Source organism: Chiloscyllium plagiosum, unplaced genomic scaffold (assembly GCF_037043375.1).
Source record: "Chiloscyllium plagiosum isolate Xiang-an unplaced genomic scaffold, Cpla_swu_hap1 HiC_scaffold_4, whole genome shotgun sequence".
Classification (NCBI taxonomy): Eukaryota; Metazoa; Chordata; class Chondrichthyes; order Orectolobiformes; family Hemiscylliidae; genus Chiloscyllium; species Chiloscyllium plagiosum.
The window spans coordinates 141151205-141173946 of record NW_028270142.1 but is presented as its reverse complement, the minus strand read 5'-3'; the positions used below and the strand labels follow the sequence as shown (position 1 = coordinate 141173946).

The following is a 22742-nucleotide window of genomic DNA, read 5'->3' as shown; positions in this document are numbered from 1 at the left end:
TAAAGGGTATTTTCTAACAAGTGTCCAGTACACTTTGAAAACATGCAGCAAGGTTGACCACTTACCTGCCGAGAAACTGCACCTCCCCTCGATGATGATGAGGGATCGATTTGTATTTTCCCAGGTCTCCTTCTGGCCTTGTCACATTATATCCTGCAAAGGAAACTCTGCAACGTGAATGAAAAAGAGGATTAGTAAGTCAGCCAATTTTCCTTAAACTTCATGGAATATATTCTATTAGTGCACTTAGTGGATTTAATGGCAAAATTAATTGAGATTTATATATTAAAAACACAACTAAAAAATTAAAATGTGCATAATCATTTTTCATTAACTATGAACAGATTTCATAACATATTGCTAAAGTCAATGGTTAGCTATCAGTAACTTCTAATGCAAAAACAGAAGTTACTGGAAAAGCTCAGCTGGTCTGGCAGCATCTGTGAATGGAATCAGAATTAACGTCTCGGGTCCAGTGACCCTTCAGAGGAAGACTTACTGGACCCGAAATGTTAACTGATTTCTCTTCAAAAATGCTGCCAGACCTGCTGAGCTTTCCAGAAACTCCTGCTTTTGCTTCTGATTTACAGCATCTGCAGTTCTTTCGGTTTTTACTTAGTAATTTGTAATGAATAGGCACAATTTTATTGGAGGTTAGTTTCTCTGTGATGAGATCTGTAATGAAAGGTCATGTCTGGACAGAATAAGGACTACATCATAGGAAGTTAGAACTGCAATGCAGTGGATTTGATGTCTGTAAGTCATAACTGAGCAAGTTAAAATGATTAACACAATGCAGGGCCTTGGAAAAGTAACGGCTGTGAGCTCAGTAAACATGCATACAAAATATAGTATGTGAGATACATTAAGCTTAATATTACTGTGACAAGATTAGATATTCAGAATCTTGGATGAATAAGATGAGTTCAAATTCTTCTGTGGCAGCTAGGGAATTTAAATTCAAACAGGCATCTTGTAATACAGAACCAATTTCACTGAAAAGAGACACGTTGCTGAATCTGTGCATCTTTGACCCATCAGGACAAATACAGGAATTCAAAACTTCAAATGATCACAGCAGTGTTTATGCTTTGAGAAAAAAAGGATGCTGATTTGCTGAGGTGTTGCTACAGTTTTTTTTTGGGGAGGGGGGAGGGGGGAGGGTGGGGGGAGTACTCTAAGGAATTAGAAGCCCCCTGTACTGCCAGGAAACTCAAAATGGTTATATTCCTTTTGACTGCAGATAATGGGTCATATGTATATTATTACACTGGGTCCAGCATGAAGAATGAGCCACATGATGAGAAATGGAAGCTAGAGAATTTGGGGAAGTAAATAATGACATATTCTTGTGATGGACACTTTTCAAGTAGACATATTACAGAAGAGAAGGTGCTGGACATCTTAAAAGGCATAAAGGTGGATAAATCCCTGGGATGTGATCAGGTGCATCCCAGAACTTTGTGGAAAGCTAAGGAAGAGATTGCTGAGGTATTTTGTATCATTGATAGACACACGAGATGCCAGAAGTTTGGAAACTGGCTAATGTGGCCCCATTATTTAAGAAAAGTGGTAAGGAAAATGCATGACATCAGTAGTGGGTAAGTTGTTGGAGGGAATCCTGGGGAACAGGAGGGACACACACTTGCCTTCATTGGTCAGTGCATTGAGTATAGAGTTTGGAATGTTAAGTTGCAGCTCAGGACATTGGTTAGGCAACTTTTAGATTGCTGTATTCAGTTATGCTCTCCTTCCTATCGGAAAGATGTTGTGAAACTTGAAAGGGTTCAGAAAAATATTTACAAAGATGTTGCCAGGGTTGGAGAGTTGAGCTATAGGGAGAGACTGAATAGGTTGGGGCTATTTTTCCCTGGAGTGTCGGAGGCTGAGGGGTGACCTTAGAGATTTATTAAATCATGAGGGGCATGGATTGGGGGCATAGCCAAGGTCTTGGGTCTTTTTCTGAGGGTAGGGTGCCCAAAACTGGAGGGCATATGCTTAAGGTGAGAGGGGAAAGATGTGGGGGGGGTCATTTTCACACAGAAGTGGTATGTGGTATGAGCTGCCAGAGGAAGTGGTGGAAGCTGGTACAATATTTAAAAAGGCATCTGGGTACATGAGTAGGAAGGGTTGAGAGAGATATGGGCCAAATGCTGGCAAATGGGAAGAGGTCAGGTTAGGATCCCTGGTTGGACACGGATGAGTCGGACTGAAGGGTCTGTTTCTGTGCTGTATAACTCGATGACTAGTTACCTAACATTGAAAAGCTATGTCTTGAGTGTGATTAAACAAAGCAAAAGTCAATGTTGGAGAAAAAGGTTCACTTACTGCCTGCATCCCAATTAATATACTCGATAACATCATAATAGTGCTTGTATTTCAATTTCCTCTTTTCCTATTTTGAGCCTTTTTTTGAATAAGTCCAACATCTCACTCTGCTCCCCTTTTACTACTCTCCTCTAAGTCTCCTAGTCACAATCTTAGTGTACTGTCAGGATCCAAACTTCTTTGCATTGCCAAAAAAGCCAACACATGATTCTTCTCCACCATCAGTTCAGCTATTGCTGAAAATCTCATTCATGCCTTTGCTACCTATCAACTCAACCATTCCAGTGCTTCCCTGGCCAACCGCTCACCTTCCTTAAACTTGAGCTCACCCAACAATCTACTGCCTGGATCCTAACTCAACTAAGTTCTGTTCACCCATCATTGTTGGGCTACATTAGCTCTCATCCCAACAACAACTCACTTCTAAAATCCTCATTTTCAAATCCCTCTATGATCTTGATCCTTATAATCCTCAGAGAAATCTGTGCTCCCAATTTGGTCTCTTGCACCTCACCAATTTTTATCACTATCAGTGGCCATACCTTCAGCTGTCTAAAAACTCAGGTTTTCCCTCCTTGAACTTGCCAAACTCTCTCTCTCTCTCTCGAAATGTTTGATCAAACATTTGGATACCTTTGCTACTAGATCGTGTGCTCAATTTTGAATTTTGTTTGCTAATACACCTGTGAGCTTGTTGTGTTATGGACTCTATGTAAATGCAAGCTGTTGTTATTGGAGCACTAGTATTTATCTACTGCAGAATGAGAGCACAACTCATCCTCCATTTCACTCCACTCCCCCCTCAACCATCTCACCTAGCTCAATCCTTGGGCATTAATCTTTTTAACTTTTTCCCTACTACCAAAAATGTTGACATGACAGTGGCCGGTGAAGCCTCAAAAAAATTAAAAACAGGAGTTGACTTATTCACCAAGGTTTTTCACGTTCCTCCTGCTTCAGAATTGCATAATAACAACTCTGAGCAGGTTGATTTTAAAAAGTCTGACACGAGGTCTGTACTGTGTGGGTGTGTCTTATGCTCCCAGGCAATACATTACATATCATGCACTTGAATTGTTACACATAATTCTAAGGTACTAGTCGGTTAAAAACACCAGCCTGTGGGGTGAAACATTGAAGATAACTACCAAGTCATGATTGAAAGCTGGGGGAGGGGGGGTAAATTTATTTTTTTTTTAAAGAATCATCTCATGGGAGGTGGGCATTGCTGGCCACGTGGCAAAGAGGTGCCTTCTTGAAACAGGACAGTCCACATGTGGTACGTTAACCCACAATGCTGTTCGGGAGGGAGTTCCAGGATTTTGACCCAGTGACACTGAAGGAATGATGACATATTTCCAAACCATTCAGGATGGTGAGTGGCTTGGAGGGGAACTCATAGGGGCTGGTGGTTCCTGTGTATCTGCTGCTGTTGATCTTCTAGATGGGAGTAATTGTAGGTTTCAAAGGTGCTTTTCAAAAGGAATCTGGGTGAATCTTTGGAGATTTTATACACCATCTTATACACCATGTATACATAAAATCAGGACTGTGGGGGAGTGAAAGAAAGGGAGTCAGTTTATAAGCTGCAATATGTGGGGTTCACTTTCACTGTGCTCTGAATCTGGCAGGTGAAATGTCAGCCATTCCTCCATTCTATATCACTCTTCAAAACATTTCTTTGATGGTAGAGTGCACACCATTCCAAATCTAAGAGGGCAAACCTAATAATAATCTGGTCCTAAGACAGCCCTAAAACACAGACGCCAACATCCTCCTTTCCACCCGCTGAGATATGAAAAGATTCAACATAGCTACAAATTATATTTGCTATCCTGTACAAGACCACTATGGTGGTACCATGGTTCTTATTATTCAGATGTATCTACATTGCCTCCTATCTTCTAACATCTGTGAAGGTCTTAATCAGGGTGTAGAGAAAATTTACAAACAGCGTTCCTGAGATGACGAGACTTCAGTTGTATGGGTAAATCAATTAAATAGAGTCTGTTCTCCTTAGTGTGCAGGTGCCCATGCTGGACTGGGATGGACAAGGTCAAAAGTCACATAACACCAGGTTATCGTCCAACAGGTTTATTTGAAATCACAAGCTTTCGGGGCACTGCTCCTCCATCAAGTGAAGCGAAGAAAAGCACAGAATTTATAGGCAGAGAGATCAAAAGATCGTACACATGGTGTACACTTCTGGCCTTATTTGCCTTAGAGTTTCAGAGAAGATTTGATATATGTGCTCAAACTCATGGTAAGTCTAGACAGAATTAGATAGAAGGAGATCAATCCCAAAGGCAGAAGAGTCAAAAACCATTTACAACTTAAAAACTCTACTCAATCCTCTCTTAAGTCATTTCTGTTTCAGAAGAAATATTCCAGAATCTCCAATTCGCAGCATAACATTTAAGGTAGAAAAAATGAGCCACATTAATTGAGAGAGAACAGTGTTTAAATAATTCCCTCTAACTTTTGCAGCTGATTGTGAGCACTGCATCTGAGTGCTATTTAATTATCCAGTCTCCAATTCAAATAGCTTTCCTCTCTGGTATATGAATGCACCAAAATGTAAGATATTTAACAGAAAAAGTCAGCTCAGCTTTGAGCCACAATCTCCAGCTTTAAATCTGTACTTATGAACAATTCTTACCTGCGCCACAGGTCATCATCCTCTCCACCCCATCCCCAGAAGGCATTGGGAAAACCATTGATTTTCCTGAACTGCTCCACTGTTAGACCACTGACTCCACCGAAGAACTCATTGTATGGCAGACTAGAAAATGGGGTGGGAGGTAATGATTAAAAAAAAGAGAGACAATCATCCAAGGACTGCAAGGTATGGAATTTTAAACAAAAAGACACCAAAAGAAAATAGAAAGAGAGAACTCACCCCAGTGATTTGTTAATGCATTAAGATAGATATTCAAGATGCCAAAGGTTGGTTCTATACACAGAGGGTGGTGAGTGCATGGAATGCACTGCCAGCAGTGGTAATGGAGTCAGATACATTGCAGACATTTAGCAACCCTTGGATAGCCACATGGGTAATTGTAAAATGTAGGTTAAATTGATGTTAGAGTAGGATAAAATATCGCGGGCCAAAGGGCCTGTTCTGTGCAGTACTGTTCTCAGTTCTAAGTTCGAAGTAAATATGTTAACCAGAACATAAAACATACAGAACAAAGAAACAGCCATTTGTTAGAAGAAAAGCAAACATAGTAGTTTTGTTTCAGCTTATTTACAAAAGATTATGAAAATTATTCAATTTTTAAAACATGCAGCAACAGAAAAAGATTCTGAATTAATATTATTGTTAATAGAAGCAAAACACTGCAGTTGCTGGAAATATATAGAATGCTGGAGAAACTCAGCAGGTCTGGCAGTATCTGGGAAAGAGAAATAGAATTAATGTTTTGGGTCTGTATGACTCTTCTTCAGAACCAAACTTTTATAACTGTTGTGTTCTTTTTCAAGAGTTCAGTTCTGAAGTCAAGTCATATTGGACTCAAAACATTCCCTTTGATGCTACCAGGCCTGCTGAGTTCCTTCAGCATTCTCTGTTAATCATTCATGTTCTCTGAATGATGAAAGCGTTTATAAAGTTATTGATGATCAACGCAGTGGCCACATTTAAGGGATGGCTAGGGAGAAGATATGCTGATGGGCTTAGATATACATGGAGAAGATGTGGAGAATAAAGATTGGCATAGAATTAATTAGATTGAGTGACCTGCTGCTGTGCCACAATTTCTATGTAACTCTAAGTCACAGCAAGCTATCCTGATCAGGCAACGACACAAATAATCACAGGTTACAGACCTTTGTTTTTGACAAGACCCAGTAGGTTGTGGAATGCAGAATGAACGAAATTTATCTTTTTATTTGAGAGAATGATGTAAAGTACAACTTTCGTTTTACTCATTCATAAGATGTTAGCATCACTGGCTATGCCAGCATTTATTGCCCATCCTTAATTGCCCTCTGATCAGTGTAGCTTTGAATTGCTAGAAGTATTTCAGAGGGTAGTTACAAATTAACCACATTGCTGAGGGTCAGGAGTCACATTGGCCAGACCAAGGAAGGATAGCAGTTTTCCTTACCTTAAGGATCTTTCTTGATCATAGAAACACAGAAAATAAGGGAAGTAGGCCATTCAGCCCTTCAAGCCTACTCAGCTATTTAACATGGTCACAGCTATTAATTCAACTTAGTGTCTGTTCCTGTTTTCTCCCCACACACTGATTCCTTGAGCCTCAAGAACTAACTCTTTCTTGAAAATATTTCAATGTTTTGGCCTCCACTGCTTTCTGTGGCAGAGAATTCCACATGCTCGCCACTCTCTGGGTGCAGACATTTTTCATCCTGGTCCTAAATGGCCTACTCCATAATCATAGACTGTGACCCCTGGTTCTGGAATCCCAGGTAATCAGGAATGTCTTTCCTGCATTTACCCTGTCTAAATAGACATCAGTGAACCAAGATGCTTTCTTTTTGATCAATTCACAGTAGTTACACGGACACCGTTGGATTAGCTTTTAGTTCCAGATTTTCATTCAGTTCAAGTTTTACTATCTGCAATGCTGGATTCGAACCCACATCTACATTAGCTTGGGGTTTTAAATTACTAGTCCAGTGACACTGTAACCATACCACTACCACTTAACAACTGTGACACAGTTTTCCTTCCAATTTCGTGCTTGCAATGTGAGAGGTTATTCAATCACTTTTTGCCCCCCCATCCCCTCACCAAAAACAATTTCAGATTTTGTACTATCAAGACAAATAAAAAAAGTGCACCAGATACTTACAGGTACATGTACTTGTCCAGCTTTGATGCAAAATGCCGTGGCATCTGCCCACATCCATAGTAGTTGCGATCACTTTCTGGAATGTGATCAACATCATGGAAAATGAGACAGTCCCAATCTAAATCCTTCATAGCCTCCATAAAACCAACGTTAAATAGCATTGCACGATTGAAAGGATAGTTACCAGCCTAGGGTGGGGAAAGAGGAAAAAAAGACTTGAAAGACTTGTATTTCTATAACAACTTCATTTGTTGTTTACATGAGCATAAGATGTTTCAAAGTTCTGGACAGTAATATCATGGAAAACGTGGCAGCCAATAAAGATGCTGCAGTGCAAATTGTAGACGCAACTCAAGATTCGCTTGGGAGCACCTTCCAAACCAGTGATCTCTGCCAACCAGAAGGACAAGGGCATTAGTTGCACGGGAACACCATCTGCAAGGTCCCCTCCAAGTCAATCACTATTCACACTTAGACCTATAATGCCTTCATTGTCATTGTCAAAATCCTAGCGCTCCCTTCATAATAGCAGAATGTACCTGTATCAAATGGACAACAGCAGTTCAAGGCAGCAACTCACCACTACCATCAGGAGCAAGTAAGGATGAGTCATAAATGCTGGCATTGTACACATCTCATGAATGCTCAAAATAATTGCAGAATTTTATCCTGACAATTGTATCAAAGGAGTACCAATGAGATATTGAGTATTGGTGTGATAAAGGATGTTAATGTTGAATTACTTTCAGGAGGGTCTCAATGGGTAGTTCAAGGCTTTCAGAGCCTTCAGAGACATTGGATACCTTGGAAACCACAGGTATTCTGAACATCATTGATCAATATTCATCTGAGAGCTCCGCAAGAAGAAATAAAATCAAAGCCAGGCAAGACTTAATAGGATGATGAGTGTGCTTAGCACAAAAAAATTATATAGCCACTTTGACTAAGGTAAAATGTGCTACAGTGTTTAGCCTTAGAAGAGGCAGTCGTGAAAACATAAAAAGAAGCCAAAGGAGGATTGATTATGAGGGGTACACAAAAAAACTAGGCCGAAGACTCAATTTTAAAGAAGGTCTTAAAGGAGAAGACAAATGCCACCAGCTTCACAGGAAGAATTTACAGAACAGAAACAAAGCAACTGAAGGCAGCACAAAAATGGGATGAAAGGATGTGTGATGCATATCAGGTCAGCATCAAAGGAACAATGGGTTATAGGGCTGCAGGGAGAAGTTACAGAGTGGAGAGAATATTAATATTGGACAGTCAACTGGTAAGGACAATTTGTTAGAATGTGGCAATTAGAAGTTGTGACTGCCCCTACCATAAGGAGAGGGAAGTTGGTGTCTTCAGGAGGAAAGTGTAAAATCAACTGGAGAAAAAAAAAAACATGCTTAGGAGTACTAAAACTTTTAACATCAGTGATAGTATTTTATAAATGGTCAAAAATCAACCAAGGTTAAGATAAGTGGGGTGTCCAGTCAGATAAGCAAAAGGAAACTACACTGGCCAGCTATACAATCATCAACATACTTAGAGTTTTGTTATTTAGTGCCATCTAGTGATTATATCTGTACTAAGTAAGCAATCCAGACTTAACCAGTGAAAAAACATTTAATTTAAAACCCTTTCTGCCCATCTTTTCTCCCTTCCAATGCCAATGTCTCATGGCATGTATTTGACAGCAACATGCAAAGTATGCCCAGGTGTCTGACAATATTCTAGAAACCATTCAGGTAGGTCACCTTCAGAGTGATCAACAGGCTAATATAGAACAATCATTTCTTCCTTCTTCGGACATGGACATCTTTGGCAAGGCAAGCATCTAATGACCATTCATCATTGTTCTTGAGGTGGTGACCATAAGCCACTTTCTTGGACCACTGCAGAAGCAGTTTTTGATACAATAGTGTGACTTGCTAAGCCAAGTCTGATGGTTTGTTGTCAATGATGATTTTTTAAATGTTGATTTAAATGAAATGAATTCAACCTCCCCAGCTGCCAAAGTGGGCTCACTGGGGCCACTCTCACACTCATTAACCAAGGATCTTGATTGCCCAGCTATAACACAATCACTGTGCTCCCAATTAATTCCAAATGCCACAACTTGACAACCTGAGCTGGATTTAAGACTCCCCCACTGGCATGCAGTCATCTAAAACCTAGGGAGAGCCAACCTCACTGCCCATATGCCCATCCTAACCCACACTAGAATTTTATCAGTGGGTTGGGGAGTTGGTTATGAGAAGGTTTGGCACTCAGCCAACCTTTAGGCCAAAACAACCAAAGTGTCCCTCTCACCGTAACAGACTTGTGTCTAATTTGACCAGTATACCTCACTCACCCACCTTTACCACCCTTGATGTACTCGACGCCCTTATCATGGTATGACCACTAGACTAACCTCCACTCCCAGCTTCCTGCAGGCCTCACTGGGGTACGAGCATTGACTATTTGGATGGAATTGCTGGCACCGGAGGCTGCCAGTCTCCAATTATTTGGCAGGTCTCTGAGGCAGATCTTCCTTTCTTCTGAAGCACACAAGTCCTACGCCAGGTCAATTAACAGCCAATTAACCATTATATATGTGAGACAGCCGTCCAGAGTGGGAATATTTACTGACTATTTACCTGGGGGTAAAGGCCACAGGGACCACAGTTCTCCAGTAAATGGCAGTCTAATGTTTACTTTTTCTAAACGAAGCATGCTGCTAGGGGCTCAGTTGGTTTCCTGTCAAAAGGTTTTACCTGTTCAATGACATAGAAGCCAAACTGCACATGTTGTCGTTGAAGCATTGGAATCAAATGCCGAAACAAAATTGGGAGATGTTCATGCCTGTTGCGGAATGGAATAAGAATTGCCACCTATAAAATATAAATAATCTTGTCATTGTTATCTTGCAATCAAAGAAGCATTATCCTAAAATGCTATGGTTCTCTGACGCAATTGGAATTGCTGCGAAACTCTATTTAGAATCATAGAATCCCTACAGAGTGGAAACAGGCTCTTCAGCCCAACAAATCCTCACTGACCCTCTGAAGCGTAACCCACCCAGACCTACTCCTTACCCTATTATATTTACCCCCGACTAATGAACCTCACCTACACATCCCTGAACATATGGGCAATTTAGCACAGCCAATGCACCTAACCTGCACATCTTTGTACTGTGAGAGGAAACCTGGAGCACCCGGAGGAAATCTACACAGACACGGGGAGAATGTGCAAACTTCACACAGACAGTCACTAGAGGCTGGAATCAATCCCTGGACCCTGGAGCAGTGAGACAGCGTGCTAACCACTGCCGCCCCAAATATGGTTAGATGTGCAATATATTCGCTCATTGGACTCATCTAGCACTCCCATTGCCTCCAATAATTACCACTTGAGCTGAAGATCTTTCCTCTTTAAACTGAGGGGATGGTTAGCTCAGTTGGCTGGGTAGCTGTTTGCAACGCAGCATGGATTCAATTTCCACACCAGGGGGATTCTCCTTATCAAGTGATCCCCTCTCCTCAGGTTATACCACAAGTCATAGCTTCTAAAGAGAGAGCAGCCCCATGGTCAGATAGAACGATGGTAACTTTACTTCATAATGCCAGTAGTGCCAGCATTTCCTCTGAGATACAGTTGCATAGAAATTTGGTCAATCAAGAGCGTCTCATTTCCGACCCAACTATTTTTTAAAATTTCAAATCAAGAGTGTAAAGATGATGAACTGGCCATTATTAGGAAAAAAAACCTATTTGCTGCAATTCCTTTCTTTTAAGCTATTTAATTTTCATTCAATTTTTAAAAGCAAACTCTCTCTATGTTCAATTCATGATGCCATAAAATTCCTCCTAACCCGCTAGGACTTGAAATCACAGTGGTGTTGCCATACAAGAGGGCAGGGAGTGAACAGTGTTCTCACTAGCTTTCGAGCAACTATTAGACCAGAAGTAATATTAGTTTTCCTTTTAAACAGACTATTTTACTTTGTATTTTCGGTGAATTAAACTGTAGGTTATGACAATTTAGTGCCTCACCTTCCAGCGGGGTTTACAATCCTTTGGCTTCCAGTGGCCTCCATATTGGATTTCTAAATCTTGTGAAAATAAACGCTGGATTTCTTCCATGCTGATTTCACTCATGTTAACATCAATAAACCCCTCTGGTTAAATAAAAATAGAGAGTTTTAAAAAATAAAACACGGAAGTATTGTGCATCTTAGACAAAAGAAACAGGGGGCTGAAATTTTCTTTATCAAACATTTGATTCTTAAAAGAGTTCCACTCTAATTTGGCATTTATACAGAAACTATTTTGACAGCTCCCTAGAACCATTCCCCCTGCCATGTATTATTTTGATATTCTCAATTCATATTGCAAGTCCATACCCTCCAATTTTACCTGGCCTATTTCTAATCCCAGGACGTCGTCACCCACTCTCTATCTCCATCTCTTCCAGACTCTCAACTGTCCAAGGTCAATGCATGCTCCCAAATTCTGGCCTCCCAAGCCTCAATTTTAAATCATGCTACTGTTGATAACCATGCCGACATCTAACAAGGTCCTACAACTTTAACGACTTCTCTAAAACTCTACCATCCTCTCCTTTGTAAGGCTGCCCTTCAAACAATCCTTCCTACCAAGCTTTGTCTTTTGTCCCAATATCTCTTTGTATAGCTCAATGCCAAATTTTGAGACAAGTCAATACATTGAAGGCTCAATAGGATTACCAAGTTGTCGTCATTTTAAATTGAGTGTCTGAATTATGACAGCATGCATAAACATGGAGCAGGATTAGGCCCTTCAGTCCCTCCAAACTGATCCACCATTCAACAAGACCATGGCTGATCAGATTGTAACCTTAAACCCACATTCCATCTTATCCCCAATAACTTTTCACACCCTTAGCATGAATCTATCTATCTCAGCATTAAAAGTATTCAAATGACTCTCTTTCTGAAAAAGTGTTGAAAGCAGAGTTCCTAACACTCATTGCATCATCTGCTTTAATGAACAATGCCAATTTTTTTTTTTAAAAACAGTAACTCAGATTCCCCCACAAGAGGGAGCATCTTCCCCACATTCACCCAGTCAAGACCACACAAGAACTTAGATATTTCAATCAAGTCACCTCTTACTCTTCTAAACTTCAGCAGATTCAACTTAGCACATCCAACTTTTCCCTAGAAGACTCGTTCTTGAAACTGCTTCCAACACTTTAACATCCTTCCTTAAATAAGGTTATCAATACTGTTTAGCAATACCTACATCCCATCAAAGAATAAAGAAAACAAAAAAAGATGAAGTTGCAAGTTTATTCATTGACAAGTTTATTTAAATTACTTACTCATAGAAGGTAGTTTCTCTGGACAGGGCAAACCAGGAGAATATGTGAAATCTTCCGGAAGGTAGGTTCCACTCTGACCAAGGTATTCACTTGAATTGTACCCTTCAAGATAATCTAGAGGGGAAAATGATCAGTGGTCAAATAATGCAGCCAAACGTTCACTTTGTACTACATCCCATTTATTTAGTATTTTGTTTACACCAAGGATAGTTAATAGATTTAATTTTGTTTTACAAAGTAGATTAAAACAACAGGCATTTGCTGCTTTGCACACTACATGCTTTATTCCCTTGCTGAAGCCCTCACTTTCCTTTTGAGGCATCTGTTTTGCTTAGAATTACACATTTCAGCAAATTTACAGCTGAAAACATTCAATTCTGCCTTCCAAGAATGTCTGTTTTCCATAACATGCCAGGGCACACACTCATAGAAAACTGGTAACGATAGACATTTCATAAATTGCAGTAGGTCAGGACTGGAAGAGAATACTGCTTTTCGAAATACGCTTTATCTGACCTATTCCAAGGCTACCCCATCTAACCCCCTCAAACTTGGTTCACTGGTAGCGTTCCTATTTATAAGAGGAGATTGCAGGTAGAAGTTGCAGCCTAGGTTTTGAATAGAGTCAAGCCTTCAGTGCAGTGCAGAATACGCTTCATTTCTGGAGGGGCTCTGGTGTTGTTAAGTAGTTAAATTTCATTGTTGCTAAATTGTTAAATTGAATCCCTTTCTGGTTCAGAACTGCAATACTTTTGAGTTCCCTTTCATCAGTACAGTTGTAGGTACAATGGCACGAACTTGCATTTACTTTATCTATGAGCACCCGAGTTCAATATTTTAAGAATCTTCGTGGAGAGAGAAACTGAATTAATGTTTCAGATCACTGATCTTTGAAAGGGTCATTAACCTGAAAGAAGGAACCAGGTCTTCCAACATGATGATTGCGGTTGCAGCAGTGTAGAGAAGAGTTGCCTATCAAGACCATGTCGACGTCCTGATGTAGCTGACTCCACAGAAATCATCCACAAAGTTGAAACTTCTGATCATCAATTACCTTGTGTCTGGAGCTCTCTTTTAAAAAAAGTCTCCAACTAGGAATCAATTTCAGTATGAAAAAGAGCACTGTCCAAGGGGATGTACTGTTTTTTTTTGAGTGCTGGGTTTGGTTTGTGATAAATAGCAGAGGTTTAAAGCTAGTCAAATTTCTATGGCAATTGAATTTCAGAGCTTTATAGGTCTGCAATTTCATCAGAGTAGTGTTAACCATTAACCAGTCAGTTTGGCTCATTAGAGACTGGGCAGGGAGACAAGTTTGTGCTGAATTTATTCTCCAATTAGTTCTACAGAATCCAGGGCAAAAGTGAGGATTGCAGATGCTGGAAACCAGAGTTTAGATTAGAGTGGTGCTGGAAAAGCACAGCAGGTCAGGCAGCATCCGTGGGGCAGGAAAATCGACGTTCCGGGCAAAAGTCCTTCATCAGGAATACAGCCTATTCCTAATAAAGGGCTTTTTCCCAAAACGTCGATTTGCCTGCTCCACAGATGCTGCCTGACCTGCTGCGCTCTACAGAACCCAGGCCTACTGACTGACTAAATGTTTATAAAATTAGAAAGGCTTTTGATAGGGCAAAAGCAAATCATAAATTTTAAAAGTCACAATGAGTGAGAAGGTATTCTTTACGTAGAGTTGTTGAATTTTGAACTAGTTGAGGCATGGGCCCTTCAACCTTTTAAGGGAAAATAAAGATAAATTATTGAAAGAGAGATTCAGAGATAGATGCAAAGCATATGATCCAGTAAGATTGCTCCAGAAAAAGGGTGGATAAAAATGCAATGGACAAAATAGCTTCCTTCAGTGCCCCAAATTCCTATGATTCAATAAACACGCAAGCTAATGCTAGAAATGAGTAATATAGTTTTTGTCAAGTAAGTAAAGGGAGTTTTCATACTGCTACATGCTGATAAGCAGCAAAGAATATACTGGTTAAAATCAAGCAGCAGTCCTGTGTACATGTTGTTGCTCTGCAATTTTGATATTTCCATGAAGCTCCTAAAGTTTCTGACTGGGTAAAGCAGAGGTGTTATGATTAGGCTGTTAATCCAGAAACCCAGGCAATGTTCTTCTGGGGACTCGGATTCGAATCCTGCCAAGGCAGCTTGTAGAATTTCAATTCAATAAAAATCTGGAATTACTTATCGAATGATGACCATGAAAACAGTTCACAAATGTCCTTGAGGTAAGGAAATTTGCTGTCTTTATGGTAACGAGGTCAGCCAGGTGCACCTTTCAGAATACAAGTTCCTGACTGGACCGGAATAACAGCCAGACAGAGCCCTGGCTGACAGATAAAAAGAGGAGCATCAGACATTCTGACACGGAGTCTGAGGGAGTGGACCAGTGTCGAGGACCCTCTACTTGCTGATGGAATACCAGCCTCTATAGTTATTTCACTTACCTGGAATGGCCTGTATGTGACTCCAGACCCACAACTTTGGAGTTCATTCTGAAAGGACTTTTGAGCAATTAGGGATGGGTAATAAATGCTGACGTAGCCAGCAACGACCACATGTCATAAGATCTTTAAAAAAAATGACTGCTTTGGAGGTGGAGATGGAGGTGTTACTCGGAATGCCGGTGTTATGACACAGCGGTGACTTCTTGTTCAGTAGTACTGCCACTCTCTTACTGGTTCCATAAATGTACTCTCTACACCAGGCAAAGAAGAACTTTACTCATGAGTGGAATTCTCAATAGTTTGGTTTGGAAACTTTGTTCCCACTGTAATGGGATTCCACGCAAGTTGGACATCTTACTGACTGAAACTAAGTGTAAGCCATTGTAGACTAACAAGATAGGGTACTGACCAATTGAATGTTCAAAAACAACAGAATGCCACACAGATGACCACTCAGCACCATCAGAGTGAAAAAAGCTCACATTCAAGTGCAGTCTGTTGTTTGATCCTACTCAGATCTCACCTGCCGGAGTGAATTTTTTTTTTTTAAAAAAGGTATACCTTACTTTAGGGTTCATTACAAGTGCACTGAAACATGCAGATTACAGAAATCTTAAGGACAGATAGTTAACACCTTTTTTGAAGGTGTTCTAATTACGGTTTGTTTTGGAAACTTACCCAGTTTAATAAGGAAGTGCTTATCTGAATCCACAAGGGCAGAGAAATAACCCTACCAGAAGCACTCAAATCCAGAGATAGGGTAGCTTCTCTGCCACTAGGGATACTAGAGGTCACCAATTCACAGAAACCCAATGTTATTGCCCACTGACCCATAAAATAAGCTCACAAGATGATCACGGCTCAGGCAACAGCTTTGCAACAGCCTGAATCCAGTTTATTGAAGCTGTAAAAGCTCTGATGTATGGAGGCTATCTATAACTTGCAATTAGCAAAAGGACCCAGGTTCCAAAGTTCCTCTTGCATATATTTCACTATGCAAGTTATTTGGATCTCTGAAGAAGGGTTCATCCTTATTTTACTGCTGGCTGTCATTTTTGGGAGCTTATACAGGTCTCGGATCAAAAACTCTCTGTAATAATAGCTATTATGGAAAACAATGATCCCTCTACCAGATGAATCGAAGTGAACTTTTTTTTAGAAAACTAGACTACTGTGATAAAGATGGCCTACCTGTGCCATTAAGAGTGTTATTCCTTTTGGTGTAGCGGTCTCGAATCAAAATGCCTATTGTTCGCACGTTGTCCCTCAACATCTTGCCTTGAGCTTGCATCATGAAGAGGTAGGTATTTGCTGAAACAAGGATGGCATAGTTAAACCAATTAAATCAACCTTTTTTGGTACCTACATTCAAATAAGTCACTGGAAGAAGTTGTGCAACAGTCACCCAATATCTATATTATTTGAAAAAGTGATCTGTTTATTGCTTCACTCAATATGGATGTTCCAATCTTGATTTTACCTAACGGATCAATATAAAGCTGTTAAAACTTCAATGGTTTTGCCCTGAAAAATGTTTTGCATTGGTTAAAAATATGAATGCCCTCAAAGTTTAATTATTGCAAGGATTTTTCCCCCTCCCCAACAGTTTGGAACTGTCCCAGACACTTATTTTAGTTGGGCCAGACCAACTGGTACTAATTTTCAAGTAAATGCACAAAGAACTAAGTTATTTATAAATGACTCCAACACATGCCACACAAAAAAAACTTTAAACACAAAGAAAGAGAAACAGACGTCAAGAGAAAGCAAACCCATTACAAAAGATACTGGCATCACCTGTGGAAAAAACAAAATTACTTGTTCAAGTTGATGGTTTTTCACAAGTTTGTTGTTGGCTGACCTGCTGTCTAGGTTTCATAGCTAGCTTTAAGTCTGGCTTCACAGGTAATAAAATCGATACATTAATATAAGAAAAGATCACCAGTAAAAAAAAGACTTTTGTTTCAACAAAGTCCAGCTCTCCAGCAATATCTTTGCTTTGGCTATCAATTTCCATTGTTCTAAACTACATTAGTTTCCCTCAATAAGTGGAAGGAAACAAAAATGGCAATGGAAAATGAAGCACCAGATGAAATTGTAATAATTTAAAAAAAAAACCCAGAAAACTGATGAACAAAAGGTGATCACTTGCAACAATCGTTAACAAATAGAAGCACTGTCAATTTGCAACTAAATGAATGAGCAATAACAAAAGATGCAAATCTTCCAAGGGCATCATCATGCCGGAAACAAAAATCACCAGTGGTATAATAAAAATGAAATTGTGACCAATTTGTTCATCACTGTAATTAAACTTATAATTTTATCAGATTTTTAATATCAAAAAGTGACAAAAAAAAAGGCTACTTCATTGTTGCATTACCTAAACTTCACACTTGGATGCCCTAATTATTTTCTACAATCTTCCAAATTTCTCTCAATTTAGTGAAATGTTGTATCCTAGTATGATATTGTTAACTACTTTTTAATCCTATTTATCATCGAGATTTGCCAAATCAAATATAAAAGCAAAATACATCAGGGGTCTTGTGGCACAGTGGTAATATCCCTTCCTCTAGTCCAGATGGTATGCATTCAAGTCCCACCTGTGCTTGAACTTGAAGGAGCAAACCACCTTCAAAGACTATAATATAATAGTCTTGCCAGTAGCATCCAGATCCCATGCAAAAATTTTAAAACTGCATTTTATTTTCTTACACTTACCCTTGCAGAAGCTAATTTACTGAATAAGACAGCATCACAAATTCAAGCGTTTTATATGTAGATGAAATAAGGGCAAAGGAACAGCCAGCCATGGTCATTCAGCCCCTTGAGGCTGTTCTACAATAAGATCATGCCTGATCTATGTTCTAACTCAATGCACTCAGCATTTAAGATCACAAAATGTAGAAGCAGAATAAACCCTAGCTGAGCCAGGTGGCCTGGGTTCAAGTCCAACCTGCTCTAGAGGCACCTAACAACTATGCTGAACAGGTTGATTAGAAAATAACCTAGGTCTTAAAGATTATTCTTAAAAATCACAATATTGGCCTTTCCATTTTCTCATTCCTGATTAACAGCCTGGGAAGTAATTAGAAGACAACATCTAAACAAAAGTTATCAGCTGATCCTTTGCTTTATTCATAATGCAATTAGTGGTAAAGTTATTCCATTACCTCATTGTTACTTTGAGGAATCCTTGAAAAAAAATGTTCTGGACATTTATAGTAAATCTCAAACAAAGTAATTAACCTTCTTTGAAGACATTTTCTCAGGCAGACAGAGAGTTAAACTCCACCCTTAACCTCAAATACAAAGCCATTTCAACCCATCCAGCTCAGCCATAACCTTTTTCTGACAACTATATGATCCTGCTACACTGCAATTGATTCCCTTCAACCTGGTATGGAATGAGATCGTTCTCCAAATGGTCAAGTGTAGTGTGACTTGATAACATTGCTCATCTTAAACCAAAGAACAAATGTTATTAAATCTTCATTAGTTTCGGTCCACTTGCATAGGAGTATATCCTAAACCATCATAACTGGCAAAAAGCTTGTTTTATCTGCAGTGAAAAAAGGTCTTGTAAAAATCCAAAAACAAAATGAGGAGTCCAGCAAACAATTAGCATTTCAGGATAGGACAAAATAATTAACTTGGTTGAGAAGAGAGATGGTTACATAGAACAGTACAACACAGTACAGGTCCTTCGGCCCTCGATGTTGTGCCTGATTTCGATCCTACTCGAAGATCAAACTAACCTACATTCCCTTCATTTTACTAACTTCCATGTGCCTATCCAAGAGTTACTTAAATGTCCCTAATGTACCTGACTTTACTACCACTGCTGGCAGTGCATTCCATTCACCCACCACTCTCTGAGTAAAGTACCTATCTCCCCTAAACCTTCCTCCAATCACCTTAAAATTATGCCCCCTCGTGACAGACGTTCTCCCATTTGAAAAAGACTCTGGCTTTCCACTCTATGCTTCTCAACATCTTGTACAACTCTATCAAGTCACCTCTCTTCCTCCTTTGCTCCAATGAGAAAAGCCCTAGCTCCCTCAACGTTTCTTCATAAGACATGCCCTCCAGTCCAGGCAGCATCCTGGTAAATGTCCTCTGCACCATCTCCAAAGCTTTCGCATCTTTCCTATAATGAGGCAACCAGAACTGAACACAATATTCCAAGTGTGGTCTAACCAGGACTCTATAGAGCTGCAGCATAACCTCACTGCTCTTAATTTCAAACCCTGTTAATAAACGCCAACACACCAAATGCCTTCTTAACAACCCTATCAGCCTGGGTGGCAACTTTGAGGGATCTATGGACATGAATCCCAAGAACCCTCTGTTCCTCCAGACTGCCAAGAATCCTGCCTTTAACCCTGTATTCTGCATTCACACAAGTGAAGTCAAATGGCTTAGGGGAGAGCTGGCAACCATTCATACGAAACTGTAATGGTGATGCACTATGCACTCAATACAATGATCACAGATGGTGATTTGATGCATTTCAGAATGAGAGTATTACAGTTAGTAGGAAATATAGCATTTTAAGAAATAGGCTGAGGTAATCAGATGAAGATGGCTTAACAGAATGTTGAGACTGGGGAGAGTGGGAGTGGCAGAAATGGCACAAATATGTTTCGCAAAGATTTGTTTCTAATAAAGATCATGGCTCTGTTTATTCTTTAAATTCAAGAAAAAACAGAATTAAAATGCATATAAAAGTGATTGTAGAAGAAACTTTTCCAAATCTTAATTTGTTATTGAGGGCTGTAACGTAAAGCACAATTTATCTTCTCAACCTCAAATCAACCTTTGCATACGTACCAGAGGTGGAATGGAGCTGCCGTGTTTTGTAGGCACTCTATTTTTTAATTTTTATGTTATAATTCAAAGCAGTAACCTGCATAAATTTTAAACTGTAAAAATATTCATATGCAGTCAGAATTGTTTTTGAACAATTGAGGCATTAAGCAAAGAAACAGTTAACTAAAGAGCCAAAACAAGCACAGTTGGACCAGCAGTGCTTAATTACACCTACAATTTATTGTCATTCAGTAAATGGTACTTGGCAGCAATATCAAATATCACCCTTCTTGAAATTCCTTAGACAGCACTTTCCAAACTCATGACCTCTACCAACTAGAGGACAAGGGCAGCAGATAAATGGGAACACACCACTTGCAAAGTTTCCTTCCAAACCAACTCACCATTCTGACTTAGAAATACACCATTTTCTTTCAATGTTGCTGGCTCAAAAATCTTCGAACTGGTTTCTGTAAGTCACTGTGGATCTACTAATTCCAAATAGACAGCAGCAGCTCAAGAAGACAGCTCACCATTATCTGCTCAAGTGCAACTAAGGATGGGGAATAAATGCAATGCTGTCACCGATGCCCACTTCCCATGAATAAGTTGAAAAATTAAACATTCCTTCAAAATGTGCAAAATCTCAAAAGGTCAGTAGATGCCAACAGATCAAAGGATATTATCAGATCTTTTAAAGAAGTTCAAGTTTATCAGAAGTAATAGTAAATCTAAGGAGAGACATTTTAGAATACAGCAAAGGTAAACAAAAAAACTAATAAGGAAACAGAAATTATAATATGAAAGCAAACAAGCAAATTAAAAATTGAACTGTAAAAGCTTCTTATGTGGAAAGAAAAGATTTGGCTAAGATGAACACCAATCCTTTATTAACAGAATCAGGAGAATTTATAATGGGGAAAAAGCAGAGAAGCTAAATGATTACTTTGTGTCTGCTTTCACAAAAGGATGACAAAAAATCTCCCAGAATTAGAGGTCCAATTGTCCAAGAATTTAAGGACATTAGCAAGAGTGAAATGGTTTCACTTTTACTTTTTTGTAATGTGGGAAGATTAGATTAGAGTCCCTACGATGTGGAAACAGGCCCTTCGACCCAACAAGTCCAAAGAGTAACCCACCCAGACCCATTTCCCTCTGACTAATGCATCAAACACTATGGGCAATTTAGCATGGCCAATTCACCTAACCTGCACATCTTTGGAGTGTGGGAGGAAACCGAAGCACCCAGAGAAAAGCCACGCAGACACGTGGGATTGAAAGCTGATAAGATCCTGAGACCTGATATTCCTCACCCTAGAGTGTTGAAGGAGGTGGACACAGAGACAGTTGATGTTTAGTGATCATCTTCCAAAATTACAGAGATTGTGAATTTATTTCTATAGATTGGAAACCAGCAAATGTCACCACAACTACTTAAGAAAGGAATAAGAAAGAAAACACGAGAATCTATTGTAAAGTATCAGATAAATAAAAGGACACTTGAATGCATGATTATGTTATCACCTGTATATTTTACTATTTTTCCCCTCTGTAAAATAATGAAAGGCTTTCCCACTGTCACCTTGGTGGACATAATATACTTGGATTTTCATAAGGCTTTTGATATGATCCCTACAGATGGTAGGTTAGCAAAACTAAAGCACAAGGGGTAGGTGGTAACATACTGGCATGGAGTAAGGATTGGCTAACTTGCAGAAATCAAAAGGAATAAATAGGTCAGTTGCACATTGCCAGGCTGGGACTATAGGTGCACCACAGAGGTTAGTGCTCGAGACTCAGCTGTTTTGGTCGTGGGAACCAAACGTAACATTTCCAAATTTGCAGATGGTACAAAGCTAAGCAAGAACATCCTGCGAATGAAAAGCAACTTTAGGAGGATTTGAACAGACTTAGTGAGTAGGCAGTAATATGGCAGATGGAATATAATATGGAAAGAATGTGAGGTTATCCACTTTGGTAGGAGGAATAGATGTTCAGAGTTGAAAGGTGCAGACACACAAAGGGACCTTGAAAACTAACAGGTAGGTGCGACGATCTATTAATCAAGGCAAATTGCATGTTAGCCTTTATTGTAAGAAGACTTGAGTACACAAATAGTGACATCTCGCTTCAATTGCACAAGATCTGTTAGACTGCACATGGAGTAGTATATGTAGTGTGCCAAAAAATATTATTGCCATAAAAGGACGGCAATACTGGTTTACCAGATCAATTCTTGGGAATGTTGGAATAAGGGATGGTAGCACTGTCTTAAGAGGACAGATTGGCTCAACTATGCCTGTATTCACTAGAATGTAGAAGGACAAGAGGCGATTGGATTGAAACATATAGAATTTTAATAGGGCTGAACAGACCAGAGGCAGGGAGAATGTTTTCCTGGTTGGGAGAGACTAGAACCATGGGACACTGTCTCAAGGTACAGGTTAGACCATCTAGGACTGAGATTAGGAAAAATGTCTTCACTAAATGTGTAGCGATCTTATGGAATTCTACCACAAGAGATCGTGGAGTCACTGACAGATATATTGTTATATTTTAAAAGCATCAAGGGTATGTATGGAGAGAAAGTGAGAATATGGCATTGAGATAGAGGATCAGCCATGATCATATTCATTGGTAGAGCAGATTTGAAGAGTCAAATGACATATTCCTGCTCCTAGTTTCTATGTCCTATGAACAGAGTTGGCAAACTCAACCTGCATTCTTTCAAATTTTAAAGAATAAATAGATAAGAAATTAAAAGGGATAGGTAGGATAGATGCAGGCAGATGTTTCGCCAGACCAGGGAGTCTAGAACCAGGAAGCATAATTTCAAATAAAGAGAGGAGGATAACTTAAAAACAAAACTCCAAGTCATAAACCTTTGAAATTCTCCATCAGACGGGACTAAGAAAGTCCAATGTTTCAGTATGTTTAAGGTAGAGAATGATAGATTGCTGTTTAGCAATGGTATAATGGGTTATGGGAAAGC

The 22742-nt window shown here is 39.5% G+C and overlaps 1 protein-coding gene across 1 annotated transcript in view; it reads right to left on the bottom strand.

Annotated features, from left to right (window-relative positions):
• b4galt6 (beta-1,4-galactosyltransferase 6) overlaps window positions 1-22742 on the bottom strand; it is a 66770-nt gene that overhangs the window by 5747 nt on the left and 38281 nt on the right. The window contains exons 2-8 of the mRNA XM_043687638.2: window positions 16127-16246; window positions 12480-12593; window positions 11171-11295; window positions 9890-10006; window positions 7146-7333; window positions 4988-5110; window positions 66-167 (exon numbers count right to left, since the gene is read on the bottom strand). Coding sequence (XP_043543573.1) covers window positions 66-167; window positions 4988-5110; window positions 7146-7333; window positions 9890-10006; window positions 11171-11295; window positions 12480-12593; window positions 16127-16246 — 889 coding nt within the window. The remainder of the gene's footprint in view (window positions 1-65; window positions 168-4987; window positions 5111-7145; window positions 7334-9889; window positions 10007-11170; window positions 11296-12479; window positions 12594-16126; window positions 16247-22742) is intronic.